This window comes from Giraffa tippelskirchi, chromosome 1 (assembly GCF_054371585.1).
Source record: "Giraffa tippelskirchi isolate mGirTip1 chromosome 1, T2T-mGirTip1v1.2.pri, whole genome shotgun sequence".
NCBI classification, from domain to species: domain Eukaryota; kingdom Metazoa; phylum Chordata; class Mammalia; order Artiodactyla; family Giraffidae; genus Giraffa; species Giraffa tippelskirchi.
In genome coordinates, this window is record NC_137275.1 from 102486893 (window position 1) to 102510487 (window position 23595).

General features: G+C 38.5%; 1 protein-coding gene across 12 annotated transcripts in view; it reads left to right on the top strand.

Moving 5' to 3' along the window:
- LOC145505566 (liprin-alpha-1-like) overlaps nucleotides 1-23595 on the top strand; it is a 488322-nt gene that overhangs the window by 127254 nt on the left and 337473 nt on the right. For 4 of the 12 annotated variants that reach the window (XR_014053138.1, XR_014053143.1, XR_014053132.1 and 1 more), the window contains exon 2: nucleotides 3413-3539. The exons of 1 other annotated variant lie outside the window; for it this stretch is intronic. Coding sequence is in view for 1 of the 11 variants with exons in the window: in XM_081488018.1 (XP_081344144.1) it covers nucleotides 3526-3539; nucleotides 6189-6286 (112 nt within the window). In the remaining 10 variants the exon portion in view is untranslated. Of the gene's footprint in view, nucleotides 1-3412; nucleotides 4848-5925; nucleotides 6102-6188; nucleotides 6893-23595 lie in introns of those variants that run through there. 7 more of the 12 variants (XR_014053124.1, XR_014053144.1, XR_014053145.1 and 4 more) reach the window with 5 other exon arrangements.

Genomic DNA, 23595 nt, shown 5'->3' on the forward strand with positions numbered 1-23595 from the left:
TGCCCTGCCTCGTCCATACTTCTGTCATTTTTTTTTAATATAGCTAATTTTCAATGGTGTTAGCCCTTGTGTCATTGTGACACTCAGGCACCTGTGGTTTAATAGACCTCCAAGTCCCGGGAGCTCTTTGCCTGGTGGAGACATGGAGCACTCAGGGAGCAGTACCACATCACACTGGAGCCTGGACCAGAGAGAAGGTTCTTGCCAGGAAGGCTCCATCCCTGCTGTGGGGGGTTCGGAGTTATCACTTCCGATTGCACATCCCCCGGGCCCTCGGTGCAGGCCCCACTCTGAGATCTGGAAAGGAGGTGGCTTCCCTCCCTGACACAGAACTAGTCTTTTCTGTCCTCGTCCTTGTCGCGTCCCATCTGGCTCCCAGGCTCTACCCTTGAGCCTCACCCACAGGATCAGGAGAGCCCAGTTCTAGAGGAGTGTCATACAAGGAGAGTCTCCTGGAGACACTCCATCCCCGGGCCTAAATAAGCACTTCTTCGGAGTTTCACAGCCCTGGGTGTAGATCCTGGGTTTGTGTCCATTTTACAGTTGAATATGTTGAGCCTCAGATCATTGTGTGATTTGCCCTGGGTCACTGTGCGGGTCAGCGGGTGAGCTGAGGTTTGAACCCAGACTGTATGTCTTGGAGGCCGTGACGATACAGGTGTTTCCGCTCCTCGGTTAAATTTATTTCAAGTTTTTTTTTTTTTTTTTTTGATGCATTTGTATATGGGACTTTTCTGTTTTCTTATGCTTCCTATCCTGCTATATTGCTGAGTTTATTAGTTGTAATACTTCTTACTTGGTGGCGTTTTTAGGGTTTCATATAAATCCTGTCATAATCAAATAGTGACAGTGTAACTTCATCTGTTCCAATGGGGATGCCGTTTATTTCCTTTTCTGGCCTAGTTCCTCTGGGTAGGACACTTCCGCCACTATGTTGAACAAGATTGGTGAGAACAGGCCTCCTTGTACTATTCCTGATCTTTTAGGAAAATCTTTCAGCTCTTTATCACTGAGTTGGATGTTAGCTGTGGGTTTGTCTTAACGTGCCCTTTAGGATGTTCCATGGATAACCACTGTATTGAGAGATGGTATCAGAATTGATGTTACACTTTGTTGAAAGCTTTTTCTGCAATTATTGAGAAGATCACATGATTTTAGTCTTCATTTTGCTCATATTGTGTATCACAGTAATTGATGTACAGACAATAAATCATGCTTGCAGGCCCAGAATAAATCCATTTGATCCTAGTGTATGATTCTTTTAATGTATGCTTCAGTTTGGCTTGGTAATATTTTTTTGAGGATTTTTACATCCAGGTACACCAGGGTCAGGGTTCTCTAGTGGTTCATATGGTAAAGAATCTGCCTGCAATGTGGGAGGCCTGGGTTTGACCCCTGGGTCAGGAAGATCCCCTCGAGAAAGGAATGGCTACCGCACTCCAGTATTCTTGCCTGGGAAATTCTGTGGACAGGGACCTGGTGGGTTGTAGTCCATGGGTCACAAATAACTGGACATGACTGAGTGGCTCACACTTACAAGAGTGCTTCTTGACATTTTTAATATCTACATTGAAGATTTTATCTCAGTCAAAAATTGCAGTCAAAGGCAAACATGTCAAAAGTCCAAGAGTCCTTAGAATTAAATGACAATAAGACATAACAGATGAAAGCAAGAAGGACTCCACATATTTACTTTTCATAAGAATTTTAGCTCTTCCGAGGAATTCTCATTAAGCTGAATTAAAATGCAAGCTTTAGTTTAAAATCTTAACCTTTTTCGGTATTATGTTTCTATTTTGAGACTGAAAGTTCATTATTTATGTACGAGATATTAAGCAATGCTATGTAGCTATTAAAATCATATTTTCAAAAACTCTAATGACATTTACAAGCACTTATACTGGAAAAATAGCTAGGAATAGAAGATGATCCCGTATAGCTTTAAATGAAAGTACATATGTGTTGAATGATAGTTTTCAGATTGTATTTATTGATTTTTATTTGGAGAATAACTGCTTTACAATGTTTGGTTGGTTTTCCTCATGCAACACCACGAATAAGTATATTATCCACTCTTTGGTTAGACTGCCTCCCAGTTCCTGGCCTCCCACCCTCTAGGTCGTCCCAGAGCACCATGCTGGGCTCCCTATGTTATCCAGCAACTTCCCATTAGCTAGCTATTTTGCATATGGTAGTGGCTATGTTTCATTGCTACTCTCTCCATTTGTCCCACTCTCTCCTTCTCCAGCTGAGTTCACAAGTCCTTCCTCTACATCTGTGTATTTATTTCTGCCCTTCAAATATTCACCAGTACCATTTTACAAGATCGCATGCGTATGCATTAATATACTACATTTGTTTTTCTCTTTCTGACTGACGTCACTCTGTATCCCAGTTTCTAGGTTCATCCACCTCAGTTCAACGGATTCGTATTTGTTCCTTTTCATGGCTGAGTCGTGTTCCATTGCATGTATGTCCCACAACTTCTTTTTCCATTGTTCTCTTGAGAGACATTAGGTTGCTTCCATGCCCTGCCTATGTTAAATAGTGCTGCAATGGACATTGGGTACGAATGTCTTTTTAGAGTTATGGTTTTCTCAGGGTGTATGGCCAGTAGGGGATTGTTGTGTCATATTGTAGTTTTAGTCCTACTTTTTAAGGAAACCTATGTTCCTTCTCCATAGTGGCTGTATCCATTAACATGCCTACTAACATTGCAAGAGGGTTCCCTTTCTTCCATGTCCTGTCCAGCGATTATTATGTGTAGAATTGTTGATGATGGCCATTGTGACTGGTGTGAGGTGATACCTCATGTAGTTTTGATTAGCATTTCCTGAATAATGAGCGATGTGGAGCATCTTTTCATGTGTTTGGTGGCCTTCTTCCTGTCTTCTTTGGAGAAATTTGTTCAGGTCTTCTGCTCATTTTTCAATTGGTTGCTTTTTTTCCAGTATTAGTCTCGATCATCTACTTGTGTACTTTGTAGATAATCCTTTCCCAGGATTCCATAACGTACATAATTCCTCAGAACATACCTTAGTCTTTTTGGACGGAAGAACATCCAAGTGCCTTCTTTGGTGTGTATGTATGTACATGGCATGTGTTTATTTTCATTGTGCAGATCTTGCCCTTATTCCATTAGATTTATCCCTGAGGAGTTCATAGTTTTTGATGACATTATAATCAAGGGTATTCTTTAAAATGTCAATTTCTGGTCTCGTTTAGTATGCTGAAGTATGGAGCATTTTTATATGTTGACCTTGTATCCTGCAACGTTGCTGAACTCACTTTCATGCTTGTACCTCTTTTGTTGATTCATTTTCCACATTAATCATCAGGTCGTCAGCAAGTACAGTTATATTGTTTTTTCAGTTCATATGATTTCGATTTCTTTTTTCTTGTCTTGTTACAGTGGCTAGGAGTTCCAGTACAGAGTTGAATAAAAGCCAAGAGAGCAGACATCCTTGCTTTGTTCCTGATCTTGAGGAGAAACACCATATGATGTCAGCTCTACATTTTTTGTAGATGCCGTTTATGAGGTTGGGGCAGTTTTCTTCCATTCCTAGATTGCTAAGATTTCCATATATAAATGATAAATATTGTCAGATGCCTTTTCTCTCTCTTTTGAGGTGAGACTGTGGTTTTTATTTTCAGTCCATTGATATGGTGAATTTCACTGATTTCTTCAAATGTTGGCCCAAACTTATGTTCTTGGGATAAACCCTACTTGTCATGCTACCTTGTACTTTTAATTGATTACTGATTTCCTGATGTGTCATTAAGGAATTTTGCATCTGTGTCTCTGAGGGATATTGATATTCTTGTAATATGTTTGTCTGGTTTGGGTATCAAGAGAATTCTGGCCTCAGAATGAGTTAGGTGTTTCTTTCTTCACTATTTTGGAATAGTTTGTGTATAACCAGGATTTTCTTCATAACTGTTTGTTAGGATTCACTACTAAGGCCATTTAGGATAGAGATTTTGTGCGTGTGGGTGTATGGGTAGGTAAGATTTCTAACTACGGATTTGAGTTTTAATAGATTGAGGTTATCTGTTTCTTACTGAGTGGCTTTCATAGGTTGTGTCTTTCAACAAAGTAGGGTATTTTATCTAAGTTGCCTGAAGTTGTTCACAGTTTACCCTTTCCTTTCAGTGTCTATAGGATCTGTACTGATGTTCCCTCTTTGATTCTTGATATTGGTAGTTTATGTCTTCTCTTTTTTCTTCGTCACTCGGCTTAGTCAGTTTTATTGATAGTTTGAAGAACCTGATTTTAGTTTTTTCATTTCATTTTGTTTCTCTGGTCTCTGTTTCATTGATTTTTACTCTTTCATTTTCTTCTTTCTGCTTGCTGTGGATTTCATTTGTTCTTTTATAAGTTGTTTAAGATAGAGTCTTAGAGTATCGATTCAGAATCTTTCTTCATTTGTGTAAGTATTTAATCCTATCAGTTTCCCTCCAGGTAGTGATCTAGCCATGTCCCGTAGCTTTTTAGTATATTGTATATTCACTTTTATTCACTTCAACATATTTCCTGTTTCATTTGTGATTTCTTCTTTGACACATGAATTCTTTAGAAATATGCTACTTTGCTGATGTTTGGGAGACTCTTGGATATCAGGGGTTTTTTAATTTCTAATTTAAATCTGTTGAGATCAGAAAACATGCTTTGTATGATTTGAGTCACTTTAAGTATGCTGAGATTTGTCTGTCTTTTGAAGAATGTCCCGTATCCCCTTGAGAAGAGTTTTATCGTGCTTCTTGTTGGATAGAGTGTTCTATCAAATGTCAGTTAGATCAAGTTGGTTGATAGTGCTGTTTAAGAGGGTTCTCTGGTAGCTCAGATGGTACAGAACCTGCCTGGAATGCGGGAGACCTGGGTTTGATCCTTGGGTTGAGAAGATCCCCGGGAGGAGGGCTTGGCAACCCACTCCAGTACTCTTGCCTGGAGAATTGTTTAAAGGCTTCAACATCCTTACTGACCTTGGTTGGTTGTCTGTTTTGGCTTCCTTGTTCAATCAGTTATTGAGTCACGGAGAGGAAGACTGAGGTCCCTGACTGTAATCGTGGGTGTGTCTATTTCTTCTTTCAGTCTATTTCGTTGTTGTTTTCCTTATCTCTTCTTTTTAAAGCTATTTTTTAATACACTTAACTGACTTTGAAATTAGCAGATGTGTTGCTAAAGAAATTTGGAACACAAAGCGTTGAAACTAAAATTCAAGCTAGCCAGAGATATTTTTAGTGAGTAGAGTTAGGTCGATCCTTCAAACTTGTTCATGAGTCGTGCTCATTCTTTGTTGACATATTATGATGTATAAAAGCTATTTCAGAGAAGTAATGTGTAGTCATTACAATTTTATCATGGTTTGGTAGATAGGTTAAATTTATTGCCACAGATGAGTCATAGACTTTTAATGGTATAATTTCTTTGTATAAAATTTTGCCAGCAAATTTAAAAGGTAGCAAAGAAAAGATCAAATAATTTTGAAGTTATGCTCAATACTGTTGTCTTTGGCTTAGCCTTTGAGATTATGTAATTGTTTAAAAATCCATTTTCAAGATGATGTAAATGGCCCTTGTGACTGCTTCCGTGGGTTTTTTTCCTCAATTGCTGCTGCTGCTGCTAAGTCGCTTCAGTCGTGTCCGACTCTGTGCGACCCCATAGACGGCAGGCCACCAGGCCCCCACGTCCCTGGGATTCTCCAGGCAAGAACACTGGAGTGGGTTGCCGTTTCCTTCTCCAATGCATGCAAGTGAAAAGTGAAAGTGAAGTCACTCAGTTGTGTCCTACTCTTCACGACCCCATGGACTGTAGCCTACCAGGCTCCTCCGTCCATGGGATTTTCCAGGCAAGAGTACTGGAGTGGGTTGCCATTGCCTCCTCCATTTTTTCCTCAATTAACCATTCTTAATTACTGAATGCAGACCCTCGCGTACAGGAACGTGAAACATGAGTGGATCGGCAACAAGTGGCTGCCCAGTCTCGGCCTCCCGCACAACCGTAGCTATTTCGTGGAGTGCCTTGTGCACGTGCGGATGCTGGACCACTTGACCAAGAAAGCCCTTCGTGGGCAACTTAAAATGGTTGATAGTTTTCACAGGTCAGTCGGTGCAAGAAGTTCTCACAAGCCTGCTGAGAGATGTTTGCCTGCGGCCAGGTCTAAATTTTTTTTTTCTCTTGGAAACAGAAACAGTTTCCAGTGTGGAATTGTGTGCCTGCAAAGGTTGAACTATGACCAAAAAGAACTGGAAAGGAAAAGAGAAGAAAGCCAGCATGACCTGAAAGGCTAGTACAGTCCTATTTCTTGCTTCCCAGTGTATAAGCAGCCTCAGTGATTTCCTATTTGAAAGAAAACTTCAGGAAATGCTTTCCTTGGAGAAAACACACCTCGCATCATGACAGAGGAGGGAGGGATGGAAAGGACTGTTTTTGAGGTCGTCCTCTGTGGCCAGAGAACTTGTGCTCCGTCCTTGGGCTCACGTCGGTGAGCTCAGTCGTGTCTGACTTGTTGCGACCCCGTGAACTGTAGCCTACCAGGATCCTCCGTCCATGGGATTTTTTAGGCAAGAGTACTGGAGTGGGTTGCCATTTCCTTGTCCAGAGGATCTTCCCGACCTAGGGATTGAACCCAGGTCTCCTGCATTGCAGGCAGATTCTTTACCATCTGAGCCACCAAAGGTGCTGAGTACTCTGCAGATTGTAGATGCCACTGATTAATTCACAGAAATTCCTTGCTTAGGACTTTGCAGATGAAGTTACTGCTTAAAGATTACTTTTGTCATTTAAAAAAAGCAAAGTTAATATCTGATTTGAATGTGATGACTGTTTTAATTAATTTCCATTTATATGCACTATCAATTAATTCAATTAAAACATTGGGCTTTTAAAAAATTGAGTATCTTATACTGAAGTGAGTTTCTCTTTGTGCACGTGCTAACAAACTTCATGCATCTATCTGTGCGTCATGAATTGTTTTTTTTTCCCCTCCCTTCCTTTCTGCCTTCCTCATCTTTCTTTTTTGTAAAGTGTAGTTGATTTACAATGTTACATTAGTTTCAAGTGTGTAACAGTGATTCAGAATTTTTTCTTTTTCTTTTTTCTTTTTTTTACTGGCTGTGCTGAGTCTTTGCTGCTGCACAGGCTTTTCCCTTGCTGCGGCAGGCGGGGACACTCTCCAGCGGTGGTTCCTCAGCTTCTCACTGCAGTGGCTTCTCTTGCTGTGGCTCCCGGGCTCTAGAGCACTGGCTCAATGGTTGTGGGGCATGGACTTGGTTGCTTCTTGGCATGTGGGATCTTCCTGGATCACGGATTGAACCCGTGTCTCCTGCATCAGCAGGCGATTCTGTGTCACTGAGCAACCAGGGAAGCCCTGATTCAGCAGTTTTACAGATTACACTCCATTTAAAGCTATTACAAAATAATGACTATATTTCCCTGTGCTGTACAATATATCTCTGTTGCTTAGCTATGTCATACATAGTCGCTTGTATGTCTTAATCCCATACCCCAATTTTGTCCCTCCCCAATTGTCCCTGAGATAAAGTTGTGAGATATATACATATACAGTGGACTATTACTCAGCCATAAAAGGAGAAAACTCGGCTATACACAACAATGCGATCGACCTAGAGAGTCTTCTGTTCAGTGAAATAAGCCAGGGAAAGACAAATACTCTCTGCTGTCACTGACATATGGGATTTTTAAAGTGAAATAAACAAACATACCAATCACAGTTATAGACAAATGTCCTAGCAGCTCCCTGCCTCTCTTCATCCCGCTTCCCTTCCCGACTCTTTCCTTTGCTTTCCTCCCCGCTTCCTTCTGTGCTCTTCCTTCCCTTTCTCTCTCTGCTTTTCCTTTTTCTCCTCCTCTCTCTCCTTTCCATGCTCACTCTCCTTTCTCCCTCCACCCCATGCCTTTCAGTGACCATGTTGAGCCAAGGGGGTGTTGTTGTTGTTTTTCAGTCACTAAGTTGTGCCCAACTCTTTGTGACCTCATGGACTGCAGCTGTCAGGATGCTCTGTCCTCCACTATCTTCTGGAATTTGCTCAGATTTATGTCCATTGAGTCAGTGATGCCATCTAACCATCCCATCCTCTGCTACCCCCTTCTCTTGTGGCCTTCAATCTTTCCCAGCATCAGGGTTTTTTCCAGTGAGTTGGCTCTTCCCATCAGGTGGCCAAGGGGTAAATTAAGCTTATTTCTTTCTTTAGCACATTCACTGGAGTAACACATAGAACAGGCTCAGCATCACTAAGTTGGTCTGTTTCCTGAGCTGACTATCGTATTAACAGATCCCTACCAGAAAATGTGCTGTGTCCAGGAATCACTCAACTTTTTAACTTTCTAATCGCAAAGTGAATTCTTCCTTTTATATCTTAGAGGTCGGAGAAAATTACATCTTTGGGCTACTTTCCTTTTTCCAATTCACCTGCTTTCACATTTTAAGTATTTGATTTTACAGTTTTAAGCAAATCATGGGGCCGTGTGTGTATGTTCATAATCTGAAATACATCACAACTTATCTTTGTTTCATGAAATGCCAGTTAAACACTAGATACTGTCATTTGGTCAATTTGTGATATATACAAGCTGTGCTTGTATCTATTTGCATTCATCAGGACAAGTATTTAAACTAAATTGGTGTGCTAGTTCAATATGACTAAGTTCCATCAATTTTATCAGTTGATTGCCTCATTTAGTGGGTGTTTACATTTTTCTAAATAACTAACCTCAACATTTAAAACTAGCCTTGTCATTGGGAATCCAAAATTAATTTAATTTCTAACAAGAGCATGAGAAAGGGTGCAATTAGGATACTTGATAAAGTAAGTTTTAAATCAAAAAGATCAAATTTAAAACATAGAATGATAATCTGACAAACTGGGTTTAATAATTACTGTGAATTTTGACCCAATACAGATGTAAATATCATGAAATATCTACACTTACACATGTCCACATCAATAAGGTTTATTGGCAGAAGTCTTTTGCAAGGTAATTTGATAATACATATTATAATAACTAGAGAAATGTGTATAAACTTCATGACTACCACAGGGAAGTAAACATTCCATCTTAAAAAACTGGGAAAATATCTGGGCATGAAGACGTCCATCATGGTGTTACCTATAATAGCAATACATTAAAATCAACGTAAACATCCAACAATAGGAAAATGACCAAATAAATAAGAGTATCATGAAATTGATAGAATTTTGTATAGCCATTAAAGAAGTAAAAATCATGGAGGCTCTGTAGGAACATAGAACATTCCATACTAAAATGTTATATGCTGTCTGTGCTATCATTTAATTTATGTGAGAACCACAGAACTAGAACTATTTATCCAATGTGTGCTTAGGGAGAATATGTCAGACTCTGTGCTAAAAACAACAGGCAGAAGCTGGCATGTAAAACCTTTGAGTATTTAATAAGTGTTTATGTGTAGTTTGTTTAATGCAGTGCTTGCTGTGTTAGTTTGCTGGGGCAACAATATCGAAGCCCTAGAGACACCTACTGCCTCACACTTCTGGAAGCCAGAAGTCCACAACCAAGGTTCAGGCAGAGCTGACCCCTCCTGAGGGTCAGGATGGCATCTCCCCCACGCCTCGCCCGTCAGTGCTGGTGGTTTGGCGATAATCACGGGCGCGCCTGGGCTGCGGGAAGCACCACCTCCATCTCTGCCTTCGCCTTTATATGGTGTTCTCCCCGTGTGCTGGTCTGTCTCCGGATTTTTGCTTTTTTAAGGATATCACTCACAATGGATTGGGCCCACCCAAGCTTAGTGGTGAAGAAGTGCCTGCCAATGCAGGAGACTTAGGTTCAATCCCTGGGTCAGGAAGATCCCCTGGAGAGGAAAATGGCAACCCACTCCAGTATTCTTGCCTGGGAAATCCCATGGACAGAAGAGCCTGGTGCGCTACAGTTCATGGAGTTGCAAAGAGTTGGACATGACTTAGCAACTAAACAACAACGTGTGTGTGTGCTTGCTAAGTCACTTCAGTCATGTCTGACTCTGTGCAACCCTATGGACTAAAGCCCGCCAGGCTCCTCTGTCCATGGGATTCTCCAGGCAAGCATACTGGAGTGGGTTGCCATGCCCTCTTTCAGGGGAGCTTCTCGACCCAAGGATCAAACCCATGACTCTTATGTCTCCTACATTGCAGGCAGGTTTTTATCACTTTAATAGTAGGACTCAGTGCCCCCTGGGGAACCCTAGCAACAACAATGACCTCTAATTAAATCCATCCCCTCGGTAAAGATGCGCTCTCTAAATAAGGTCAGCCTCTGAGGCGCTGGCGGTTAAGCACACCAGTAAATGAATTTATTGTGGATGGGGGTGAATTCAACCCATTACATTTAGGATACTATAACGTTTTAATAAATATTGGCTAATATTGTTATTATTCTTGCCAATAGTGTTAAGAGCAGTAGTCAGAATATCATGAGATTGTGTGTTGTGAAACCAATCGCATTAACAAAATAGGATGAAAACCGTTGATTTTCTAGGGTGATAAGTTTCTAAGTAATCAGGAATTTTTTGTTTCCTTCTTCTGTTTTTCTCACCCTTATTTTAAAATTTTTATCATGCCTATCCTTCTCTAGATTTCGCACTATTTAAAAAGGGGGGAAATCTAAAACATCTCTTAAATATTAATATAAGCAGTTGCCATTCAACCATAAATACAAATTCCCAGGCTTTCCTCTCTTTCCCATCTTCAAACAGTGTCTTTTTCGTCTCCAATAGAAACACACCTGTGAAAAGTCCAGCTCCCTGATGGAGGAAGACAGAGGCTCTTTTCTTTCATTCTGTCTTTAACTATTACTTGAAACAGCAGCCTTCTCAGCTGCCTTCGTGTCCATTCCGAGGACTCTCTTTACTTTCCGGCCACACCGTGCGGCATGTAGGAGCTCAGCTCACCAACCAAGGGTCGAACCCTTGCCCCCTGCACTGGAGGCGCGGTGTCTTAACCACTGGACCTCCAGGAAAGTCCCAGTTCTTAGAATGTTACTTCACCATCTCTGCTTTTCCTGGCAGGAAAAACAAAGCATAATGTTTAAATTTCTCTCATCTCTGCTGGTGACTGTGTAGTGATTACAACGTACGTGTTACTGCCTGTGGACTGTTTGTAGGAAAAAGGCCCTCAGGCCAGGTGACAAAATCTTTGCCTGTTTTAAAGTTATTCTTTTCTGTCATGATCTTTTTAAATATTTGTTTTCCTCCAGGTATCTGGTCTGTTGGATTTCTGTCTTCCTTGTGTGTCACCATCCTTGAGTTAGGACCCAGTGTTTTGTTTTCAGGAAACAAAATCTTGGATTGTGTAGCTTTCAGATTAAGAAGAAATGAATGATAAAGGTAACCATCATTTTGGAGTATTGATGGGCCACTTTTAAAAATATATATATATAACTCATAGATTATTCAGCTAAAATTTTTATAACTTATTTTATTTTATTTGACCATGCTGGTCTCCGTTGCTATGCGGGCTTTTCTTGTTGCAGATAGAGGGCGCTCCCCTCTGACTGCAGAGCCGGGCCCTGGGCTCGCCGCTCAGTGTTCGGGCCCCAGGGTCCAGAGCACAGGCTCAGTACCGTGGTGTACGGACTGTTGCTCCAGACGTATGGGATCTTCCTGGACCAGTGATCGAACCCGAGTCTCCCGCACTGGCAGGCAGATTCTTTACCACTGAGACATCTGGGAAGCCCCCAGGAAAGAAATTTTAAATTAAAAATGTATTGTTTTCACCTCATAAGATACAAACTGTCTTATTAAAATAGTAAGACTCAGTATTAACACGAGGGTGAGGCAGAAGCCACAGTCCCTGGGACCGTAGTCATGAGCCCTTCTGTCTGGCCCTGCTCCTGATATCTCAGGGTCCCTACAGTTTTAGAAAGACATTTCATGTGCAAGAAAACAGAGGATCCGTTAAATGAATTATTATTCATCCAAATGATGGGATGCCTGATGATCATTAAACACTGCGTTAAGGACAATATTTCATGGAAAATGTTCACGATATATCAAGTGAAAGAGTAAGCTAATAAATATAATACAGATTCGATTTTCTGCAATAATGATTAAAAAGTGTGGAAGTGTATACATCAAACTTAAACCATCATTGTTTCTAGGCAATGGCACGATGGAAAAAGCTTTGTGATTTTAGCATTTTATAGTTTCTTTAGATGAACATGCACTGATTATGAAATTGGGTGGACTGAAGTTGGGGTCTGTTATAATGTTGAGGGCTGAGGTAAAGCCATTATATAAAGAATCTTGAATATATAACACACTGGAGTATTAACACCCATTCATTTGTTTAATCACTTAACCATTAATTCATTTAACAAATACTTTCTACCCTTTTACTCTATGATAATCACTGAGGAAGGGCTTCCCAGGTGGCTCAGTGGTAAAGAATTCTCCTGCCAATGCAGAATCCCCTGGGTCAGGAAGATCCCCTGGAGTAGGAAATGGTAACCGTCTCCAGTATTCTTGCCTGGAGAATGCCATGGACACGGAGCCTGGCGGACTACAGTCCATGGGATCTCCTATGAGTCGGACAGGGCTTAGCGAATACACAACAACAAAAAGTCATGGTGGAGGCCACCACGGATATACAACAGTGAGCAAAACAAACTCTCCCTGCCCTTAAGGAGCTTAGTGGGGAAAAGGAGAAGTAATAAGAATCACCCAAGTACATGTATAATTATATCCATGATAAGTGCAGTGAAGGAAAGGAATAGTGCTATGAGGGTCCATGGCAGGAATGCAATATCCATATTAAATTTTTAAATTATTATCTAATCAAAATATATAGTGCCTCCTTGTGTGTGTGTGTGTGTGTGTGCGCGCGCTGTGTATTGTACGTTGTCACCAGCAGCATCATCTCAAGTGAATACTCCAAAACTAGGAAAAGGAAATTCTAGCGAAAACATCTAGAAATACCAAAAGAGTCTGAAAATTCTTCAAAAGTAATATTGAAAAAAAAATATTGAACCTTTGCATGATGAATCCTGGATAATTGCCTGAAGCTCTTAGTGGTGGACCCCTGAAGATTTAGTTTTCCACCATGCTCTTATCATGCATGCATTTTCCCTCAGAAGCTGAAAGATAAATCTGACAAGCTCTGGATAAACACTGGCTAAGACTCTACACTTGCTGGTATGGGAAGGCGACATGACTTAGTCCCTGTTATCATCAGGTCTCCTATTAGGCAGCCTCGGCAAGGAGTCTGGATAGATCAACGTGTCAGGCTGCGTGCTTGGTGATAATTCAGACTGGGGTTGAGTTGAAGTCGCCACTCAAACAACTGGGAGTGTACAGCCATGCACAATTCCATTTAAACTGCAGGAAAAGTGAGAAGAGGGATAGGGTTTTGAACCCTGGCCCAGGTGGCATTGTGGTCAAGAATCCACCTGGCAATGCAAGCGACACAAGGGACCCGGGTTTGATCCCTGGGTCAGGAAGATCCCCTGGAGGAAGAAATGGCAGCCTGCTCTACTATTCTTGCCTGGAGAATCCCATGGACAGAGGAGCCTCATAGGCTATAATCCATAGGTTCTCAAAGAGAAGGACACAACTGAAGTGACTTAGCACAACAAGAAAATCTTACTTGTCACTAACCCAATTGTTTTGCATTTTTACTGATTTGTTCTTTATACACTCTAGCTTTTCTAACTTTCTATATTGCTTTTACAGTGAAAAATAAGACTTCATTATATCTTGCTATATGATATGTAAAACATAAGGTCCTAAGATACTGGAAGGAAATGTGCAAAATATAACCACAATTATCTTGGAGTGATGGGGCTTTATGCAATTCAACTGCGAGGGCCCTCTGAATTCTACTTCTGCATTTTAGGAATTTATTATAAGGACAAATAAATATGCTTTTTTAAAAAGATTTAATTGCCACCTGGACAACAAAGTGGTGCAACACTGTAAACATCTAAAGTGAAACAGCAGATAAACCTCCACAGGTCCTAGAGTCAGTAGACTCTTCACCTTCCATGGGACCTTCACTAAGTCACTGACCTGTTCCAGACCTCTTCTGTAAAACTGGAACAGTAATGCACCTACCTCACAGGAAATTAAAATAGGAAAATACTGTTTTCTGGATGACTAAACTGAAGATGTAACTGCCTACATAAAAATGAAAGTTCTTTGGAAAAAATCTACAAGTTTATGATAACACAATTTAACAGTGTTTTGCTACTGACACAATCAGTTCAATCTTCAGTGAATTAAAGTTTGAGAAACCTTCAGGGAAATTATAAAGAATTAAAATTCTAAAATAATCGGCAGCAGCTCTGATGAGACAATGGATGTCCAGCCTGCCTTTTGTTGATATTTATCTGCATTTTACATAGATCAACATTCTATCAAGGTAGAGGTTCTATTGCGTGTGTTCACTGAGACAAAGCCTCCTATTGCTTTACTCTAGTTCAAAGATGCAAATACACTTTTGGGATTTTGATTCTGAAAATTATCCTATCTGTTTCTACACCATTTTGACATCAATGTAATTGTTGATTTTCCACCACAAGGAGTATAAAAGGAAAGAGTGGCCTAGAGGCAGCAATGTATTTTAGATCAAGGGTGGCTATGAATCCCATTTTCTCACACTGGTCCACCGAGTGAAATACTTCATTGTGTACTGGTGGGACAGAATGAAGCACACTGCTTTGAAACTTTTATCTTTAACTGGTTTTTACTATAGTATTTTCTTTCTTTTCAATTTAGAAAGATAATAAGAGAAAGAATTACAGGGGAAACTATGTTTCTATCTCAGTGTTTTGGACAAAGCAATATATTGAATCTTTGACATTTTTAGAAACCACCCACATGATTTAAAAAAAAAAAGTTTGCTTCTTCTTGAGGCTCATTTAAAGAAACTTCAAATACAAGGAAATACATGACAATTATCTTTTGATTCCTGCAATTCAGTGGGACTCATTTAATGTTAGAATGCCAGTAAAAATTTTTGCTGCCCAGCAGAAACACAGAATCCAGATCAGATGGTCCTGATTACCTGTAACACTGACAATAGATGTAAGAACAGGCACTGTATTTTGGAGCATATTGCTCTTATTGTGAAGCTTTGGACAACTTTTTTTTTAACTTTCTATGTTGTACTGGGGCATAGCCGATTAACAACGTTGTGATACTTTCAGGTAAACAGTCAGGGGACTCAGCCATCCATATACACGTATCCATGGGCTTTGCCAATGGCTCAGTTGTAAAGACTCTACCTGCAATGTAGGAGACAAAGGAGACATGGGTTCAATCCCTGGGTGGGGAAGACCCCCTGGAGGAGGAAATGGCAACCCACTCCAGTATTCTTGCCTGAAAAAATCCCATGGACAGAGGAGCCTGGTGGGCTACAGTCCAAAGGGTGGCATTGAGTCGGACACGACTGAGCAGGTTCTCCCCCAAACTCCCCTTCCATCCAGGCTGCCACATAACATCGAGCAGAGTTCCCTGTGCCATACAGTAGGACCTTGTTGGTTATCATTTTAAATATAGCAGTGTGTACATGTCTATCCCAAGCTCCTTAACTATCCCTTCCCTCCATCCTGCCCCCTGGCAACCATAAGTTTGTTCTCTTAAGTCTGTGAGTCTAGGACAACGTTTAAGTGAGGATTCTTCCTCGATAATCTTCTTTCTGAAAGAGATTCAAACTCCCTTGATCTAAGTTCAGATTTCACCCTGGGGCCACTGGTTGCTGGCTGAGGATGGCCAGCAGCAGATGCAAGGGAGAGACATAGCGCAAAGGCGAAGGCGGGCTGGGGCTGGGTGCAGAGGAAGAGAGACACAGGTAAGTGATCAGTGCACAACAAGGCACGTTTGTTCATACATCAGATTTGTGTTATTGAGGGAGTACTGCTTCTTAGTACTTCTTCTTAGAAGAAAACTACCACTATTAGTCAGGATCCAATCAGGAAAACAGGGTCCACGCCATGTGGTTCAATAGGAGGAATTTAATATAGGAGCCTGTCACAAAGGTCATGAAATCTGGGGCCACCATGACTTTCTGCCCAGAGTGTCTTTACCATCAGGCTGTTTCTTTCACTTAGGGAAGAATTAAGTAAAAACAGATATTTTCCGGTCGTTTCTTTCTTAGGAGTATTATTTTCCCCACTCATTCTTTAAAATATGTTTTAACAGTTATACTAAAACCCTTTCCTTATTTGCTTTTCCTCATATGCAAATCAGACTCTGAAAAATACCTTCAAAAATGCAAAAATCAACAATGCAGATCATAGAAATAAAAAATGCAAAAAAAAAAAAAAATCTTGAAAATACCAATCACTCTACACCCAGAGATAATAATTTCAAATTTTTGGTTGAAAATTTTATAGAAAAATCTTACAGTATTATACAGTCTTGTTACTAGCTTTTATCCTCCAATGAACATTTATTTATTTTTTTCTACTTCATTGAATATTCTTCAGAAACTTTCTTTTTGGTGTATTCAATATATATCAAGTCTAAATTTCTTTACCATTTTCCTACTGTTGGACATTGAGTTTATTTCCAACCATGTAATTTTAAATAAAGCTAAAATATAATATTCTTATAAGTAGGCGTTTTTTTTTTTTGCCTCTTTGATTATTTCCAAAACTAAGAGAAGTCCTACCCTTTTTTTGTCTCTTCTTAATTTGTGAGAGGGGGGAAAAAGTCAGGTCTAATTATGACTTAAATATATGACTTAAATATGAGTAGTGCTTAATGACATGGTTTCTTAGAAGTTAAAGAAAATTATAACTTTAAAATACAATTATATATAAAAAATAACCAATTCCAGAAACCTCTAAAGTTTTCATGCACTTTAGTCCCCTCAATGTTCTCTTCATGTTCTCTCTATTTTCCTCTTAATGAACATAATTTTCTACAGTGTCATCCTTCAAGAAAAAGGATCAGATTCTCTTATATAGATTTTCTACTTTATTCAGTTACTGTAATTGGAGGCAATATTATTTTCTACTATTTCAATAAACTGTCCTTCAGCTGAATAACAGGCTTGGATATATATCTTTATACTTAATATTGTTTCTATGGGAAAATGTATTCAGAGATTCAAATACATATTTAAAAATAAACTTTAACAACACAATTTGCTTACAGGTAAAGGACATTCAGTATTTCAAAAAGTAAACCATATTTGGTTAACCTTGTTCCATTATTCACATATTACCAAATACCATTGTACTTTGATATATAGTTCATCAGGTCAAATATGAAAAACTTTTCTAAGAAATGTGTGTGTGCGCATTAAATATTAGATATGGTAGATTCTTTGAAGGATTTAGGCACTGGAATTACTAGCTGACCCTTAAGTTATGTTGATTTCCAGAAGGAGACTATAAACTGTGTCAATGAAGATTCTGAGCAAATTTTGCACAATAGCATAGTCATCACTGTTGTTATTGTCTTGCTTTATTTTCTTTTCATAACATTTCTCATTCGGTTTATAATATATTTAGATGTTTTTATTTTAAATTCCATCCTTCATTAGAGTATTAGCACCACGAGAGCAGGTCATTTCTTTCATTCTCTGCTTTATTTACTGTCTTGTATATAGTAGGTACGCAATAAATGCCTTATTTGAATGAATGACTATTGTGTGAATAAAATGTGATGATTGTTTCAGATCTGATACAACAGAAATAACATATAAAATATTGAAAATTTTGTAAATAAGCCCAATTTAAAAAATTGCAAGTGTCATATTTTTATTATCATACAAAGTATTTGTGAGCTGTTTTGTTTTATAGATATATTCATTTGTGTCATATTTTAGATTACATATATAAATGATATCTTGAAATACTGAGTGTGTCAAATCTTGAGCTGTGTCTGTACAGAAAAGAAGTGTGAGTCTCAAAGCCTACATTACAAAACATGTATCTTTTTCTTTCCAAGTAAATTAAAAAGTTTTGTCTTAAAAAAATGTGAAATAGACCTAACTCTTTAAACCAAGCAGCATTGCTGATGATTTTAGAATGTGGTTGCCCTGACCTTCATGGAAAGTCACAAATATTTTCTTCATTTAATACAGACTTCATTTGCTTTACTCTTAATAAGTAAGTTAAACGTCCCACACCATAAAAATTACCCTTAGACAAAGGGTACTTTGTCTTCTGAAAGTAAGAATTCTGAAAGTAAGAATTCTCAACAATTCAAAGATAAACATTAGTCTTTTTGGAGAGGCAAGGCTACAAAGAAATAATAAGATGACCAGCGTCAAATTTAGTCTGGCTTTTTTCCCCCAGCAACTCTTAGGCATTTGTCATGGTGTTTAACAGAAGTTCCCAAAGTTAAATGAGGGAATGGAATTAGAATAGATTTTAAAAAAAATGTTTATTAAGATCCACAACTGTATTCACTATTGGTAAGTGGAACTTCAAAGCAGAGTAATGAATTTAAATACATAATAACAGAAAAAATCTTTTTAAAATTTATAGAAGGAACAAGTTAGGTTGGAAAGAATTATTACCATCAATCAGTCTCAGAATTGAAGCCTTTATTTTATGCATGCCTGAGAGGTAAACTGGTTAATATATCTATGGCCTGCACATTTCCACTATATCTCTTTTCTCTCTCTTTCCCACTCTACCCTTCATTTTTCAGACCCTTTCCACCTCTCCCAACCCAGTCAGCCCACACATTCATGCACATGCACAAGTCTGTCTTTGGTATGAAGCTAACATCTTAGGTTTATAATGACCTCATTAGAAAAGTTAAAACAATAGTGCCTATTACCACATAAATGCGTGCAAATGATTAAAAAAATAATTCCTTTTTCTTGTTCTAAATTACATAGACTGTAATGAAAGCAATTACTGTTGCCATTTCCTGCGTTATCAGAATGTTCATATCACTGCAGAAGTAAGAAAAGTTTTTCTATTTAGTTTGGCCTCTGCAATCACAACAAAAGGTATTTATATAAAAGGCCAGAAAACCGTCAAGAAATTGTACTCAATAATCCCAATGCTATCAAATCTATCCTAAGAAAATATTCTAAAATTCTGAAAATTATGAATACAAATATTGCTGCAAGCAACAAAATGAATTCAAGGTAAATTAAGCAAGTAGGAGAATTTGTTGAAAAGATAAGTCATAAATTTAATGACACATTTGTAAAACAGCTTCAGGAACAGATAGGAGCTAAAACAGAATTCCTAGAATTTCTTATCATTGTGCTACCACTGGAATTAGTTAGCTCCAACTACATTTTCCTTCTTGATTTTTACATGCTTAAGATTCAAAAAGTAAAGAAAAAAGAGGACTAACTAAAATCAGAAATGAAAGGGAGATATTACAACTGATACCACAGAAATATGAAGGATCATAGAGACTACTATAAACAATTACATGCCAACAAATTGGACAACCTAGAAGAAAGGAAAGAATTTCTAAAAACATACAACCTATCAAGACTGAATCATGGTGGAAGAGAAAATCTAAACAGACCAATTAACTGGTAATGAAACTGAATCAGTAATTAAAAATCTCCCAGCAAACAAAAGTTAAAAACTTCACTGATGAATTTTACCAAAAATTCAAAAGAGAATTAAACCAATCCCTCTCAAACTCTTCAAAAATAGAAGAGGAGAAAACTCTTTTAAACTCATTTAAAGAGGTCAGCATTACCTGATACCAACATCAGACAGGATACCAAAGGAAAGAAAATTATAGGCCAATATTATTGATGGATGTAGATGCAAAAATCCTCAACAAAATATTATCAAACTGATTTCAACAACACATTTTAAGGATCATACAACATGATCAAGTAGGATTTTTTCCAGGGGTGTAAGTATCATTCAATATCTGCAATGAAGTCAATGTGATACAACACATTAAAACAAAATGAATGATAAAAATTATGATTATCTCAACCGAAACAAAAAAAAAGCATTTGACAAAAGTCAACATCCATGTACAAAAAAATCTCTAAATAAAATGAGAATAGAGGGACTGTGCCTCAACATAATAAAGGCTGTACATGACAAACCCACAGCTAACATCATACTCAATGGTGAAAAGCTGAAAATCTTTCCTCTAAGATGAGAAACAAGACAAAGATGTTCACTGTCACCAGTTATTTTCAACACAGTATTGGAAATCCTACACAGAGTAATTAGGTGAGAAAAAGAAATAAAAGACATCCAAATTGGAAAGGAAGAAGTAAACCTGTCACTTGCAGATGACAAGATATTATGCCATTAAAAACTGTTAGAGCTAATAAACAAAATCAGTAAAGTTGCAAGATATAAAATCAATATGCAAAAATTTGGTGTGTTCCTATACACAAATAAACTAACATAAAGAGAAATAAAGAAAACAATCTCATTTATAGTTATATCAAAAAGAATAAAATTCTCAGGAATAAATTTAACCAAGAAGGTGAAAAGCTTACATATTGAAAACTAGGGAATTCCCTGGCGGTCAAGTGGTTAAGACTCAGCACTTTCAATTTGGGGGCCTGTGTTTGATTGAAATAGATGAAAACAACAGAATGGGAAAGACTAGAGATCTCTTCAAGAAAATTAGAAATACCAAGGGAACTTTTCATGCAAAGATGGGCACAATAAAGGACAGAAATGATATGGACCTAACAGAAGCAGAAGACATTAAGAAGATGTGGCAAGAATACACGGAAGAACAATACAAAAAAGATCTTCATGACCCAGATAACCATGATGGTGTGATCACTCACCTAGAGCCGGACATCCTAGAATGCGAAGTCAGGTGGGCCTTGGGAAGCATCACTATGAACAAAGCTAGTGGAGGTGATGGAATTCCACAGAAAGTTATAAGACACTGATGAAAGAAATCAAAGATGACATAAACAAATGGAGAGATATTCCATGTTTCTGGGTAGGAAGAATCAATATTGTGAAAATGACCATACTACCAAATGCAATCTACAGATTCAATGCGACCCCTATCAAATTACCAATGGCTTTTTCACAGAACTAGAACAAAAAATTTCACAATTCATATGGAAACACAAAAGACCCCGAATAGCCAAAGCAGTTGAGAAAGAAGAATGGACCTGGAGGAATCAACCTTCCTGACTTCAGATGATACTACAAAGCTACAGCCATCAGGACAGTGTGGTACTGGCACAAAACAGAAATATAGACCAATGGAACAAGATAGAAAGCCCAGAAATAAACCCATGCACCTATGGGTACCTTATTTTTGACAAAGGAGGCAAGAATATACAATGGGGCAAAGACAGCCTATTCAATAAATGGTGCTGGGAAAACTGGACAGTTACATATAAAAGAATGAAATTAGAACACTTCCTAACACCACACACAAAGCTAAACTCAAAATGGATTCAAGACCTAAATGTAAGACCAGAAACTATAAAACTCTTAGAGGAAAACAGGCAGAACACTCAATGACACAAATCAAAGCAAGACGCTCTATGACCCACCTCCTACAGTAACGGAAATAAAAACAAAAGTAAACAAATGGGACCTGATTAAACTTAAAAGCTTTTGCACAGCAAAGGAAACTAAAAACAAGGTGAAAAGACAACTCTCAGAACGGGAGAAAATAATAGCAAATGAAACAACCTGAAAAGGATTAATTTCCGAAATATACAAGCAGCTCATATAACTCAATACCAGAAAAACAACCAACCCAATCCAAAGTGGGAAAAAGACCTTGACAGACTTTTCTTCAAAGAAGACAGATGGCTAACAAACACATGAAAAGATGCTCAACATCACTCATTATTAGAAAAATGAAAATCAAAACTACAGTGAGATATCACCTCACACTGGTCAGAATGACCATCATCAAAAAGTCTACAAACAATAAATGCTGGAGAAGGTGTGGAGAAAAGGGAACACTCTTACACTGTTGGTGGGAATGTAAATTGATATAGCCTCTGTGGAAGACAGTATGGTGATTCCATAAAATCTAGGAATAAAAGCAACATAGCCAGTGCAGTGCAGTTGCTCAGTCGTGTCTGACTCTTTGCAATTCCATGGACTGTAGCCTACCAGGCTCCTCCATCCATGGAATTTTCCAGGCAAGAGTACTGGCGTGGGTTGCCATTTCCTTCTCCAGGGGATCTTCCCAACCTGGGGATTGAACCCAGGTCTCCCACATTGCAGGCAGATGCTTTACCGTCTGAGCTACCAGGGAAGCCCTATAAGCAACATATGACCCAGCAATCCCACTCCTAGGCATATAACCTAAGGAAACTAAAATTGAAAAGACACAGGTATCCCACTGTTCATTGCAGCGCTATTTACAATAGCTAGAACATGGAAGCAACTTAGGTATCCATCAACAGATGAATGGAGAAAGAAATTGTGGTATATATATACAATGAAATACTACTCAGCCATAAAAAGGAACACATTTGAGTCAGTTCTAATGAGGTGGATGAACCTAGAGCCTATTATACAGAGTAAAGTAAGTCAGAAAGAGAAAGATAGATATCGTATACTAGCACATATATATGGAATCTAGAAAAATGGTACTGAAGAATTTATTTGCAGGGCAGCAATGGAGAAACAGACACAGAGAATAGACTTATAGACATGGGGAGAGGGGAGGAGAGGGTGAGATGAATGGAGAGAGTAACATGGAAACTTACATTACCATATGTAAAATAGATAGCCAACGGGAATTTGCTGTTTGCCTCAGAAAACCCCAACAGCAGCCCTGTATCAACCCAGAGGGATGGGATTGGGAGGAAGATGGTAGGGAGGTTCAAAAGGGAGGGGATATATGTATACCTATGGCTGATCCATGTTGAGGTTTGACAGAAAACAACAAAATTCTGTAAAGCAATTATCCTTCAATTAAAAAATAAATTAATTAAAAAAAAAAAGCTGAAGGCATCGTGCTCCCTGATTTCAAACTGCAATATAAAGCATTATAAAACAAAACATGGTACTGGGAAAAAAACAGATACATAGATCAGTGGGACAAGACAGAGGTCGCAGAAACAGACCAACACACAGGGGCCATTGATTTATGATAAAGGACCAAGAATATATAATGAAGAAAGGGCAGTCTCTACAACAAATGTTGTTGGGAAAATTGGACAGCCAAATACTAAAGAATGAAACTGGATTACTATCTTATACTACACACAAAAATTAACTCAAAATGGATTGAGGATTTGAACATAAGACCTGAAGCCATAACATTTCTAGAAGAAAATATAAGTGCTAAGCTCCTTGATATAGGTCTTGGCTACAATTTTTTTAATGACACCTAAAGCAAAAGTGACAAAAGCAAAAATAAATAAATAGAACAACATGGTACTAAAAAGCTTCTACACAGTAAATGAAACCATAAACAAAATGAATAGGCAACCTATGGACTGAGAGAAAATATTTCCAAATCACCTGATAAAGAATTAATATTCAGGAAATGTAAAGAGCTCACACAACTCAATAGCCAAAACAAAAACAAAAACAATGTGATTAAATAATGGACAGAATATCTAAAGAGAGATTTTGCCAAAGAAGACATACAGATGGCTAACAGGTGCAAGAAAAGATATTCAACATCCTCAATCATCAGGGAAGTGCAAATCAAAACCACA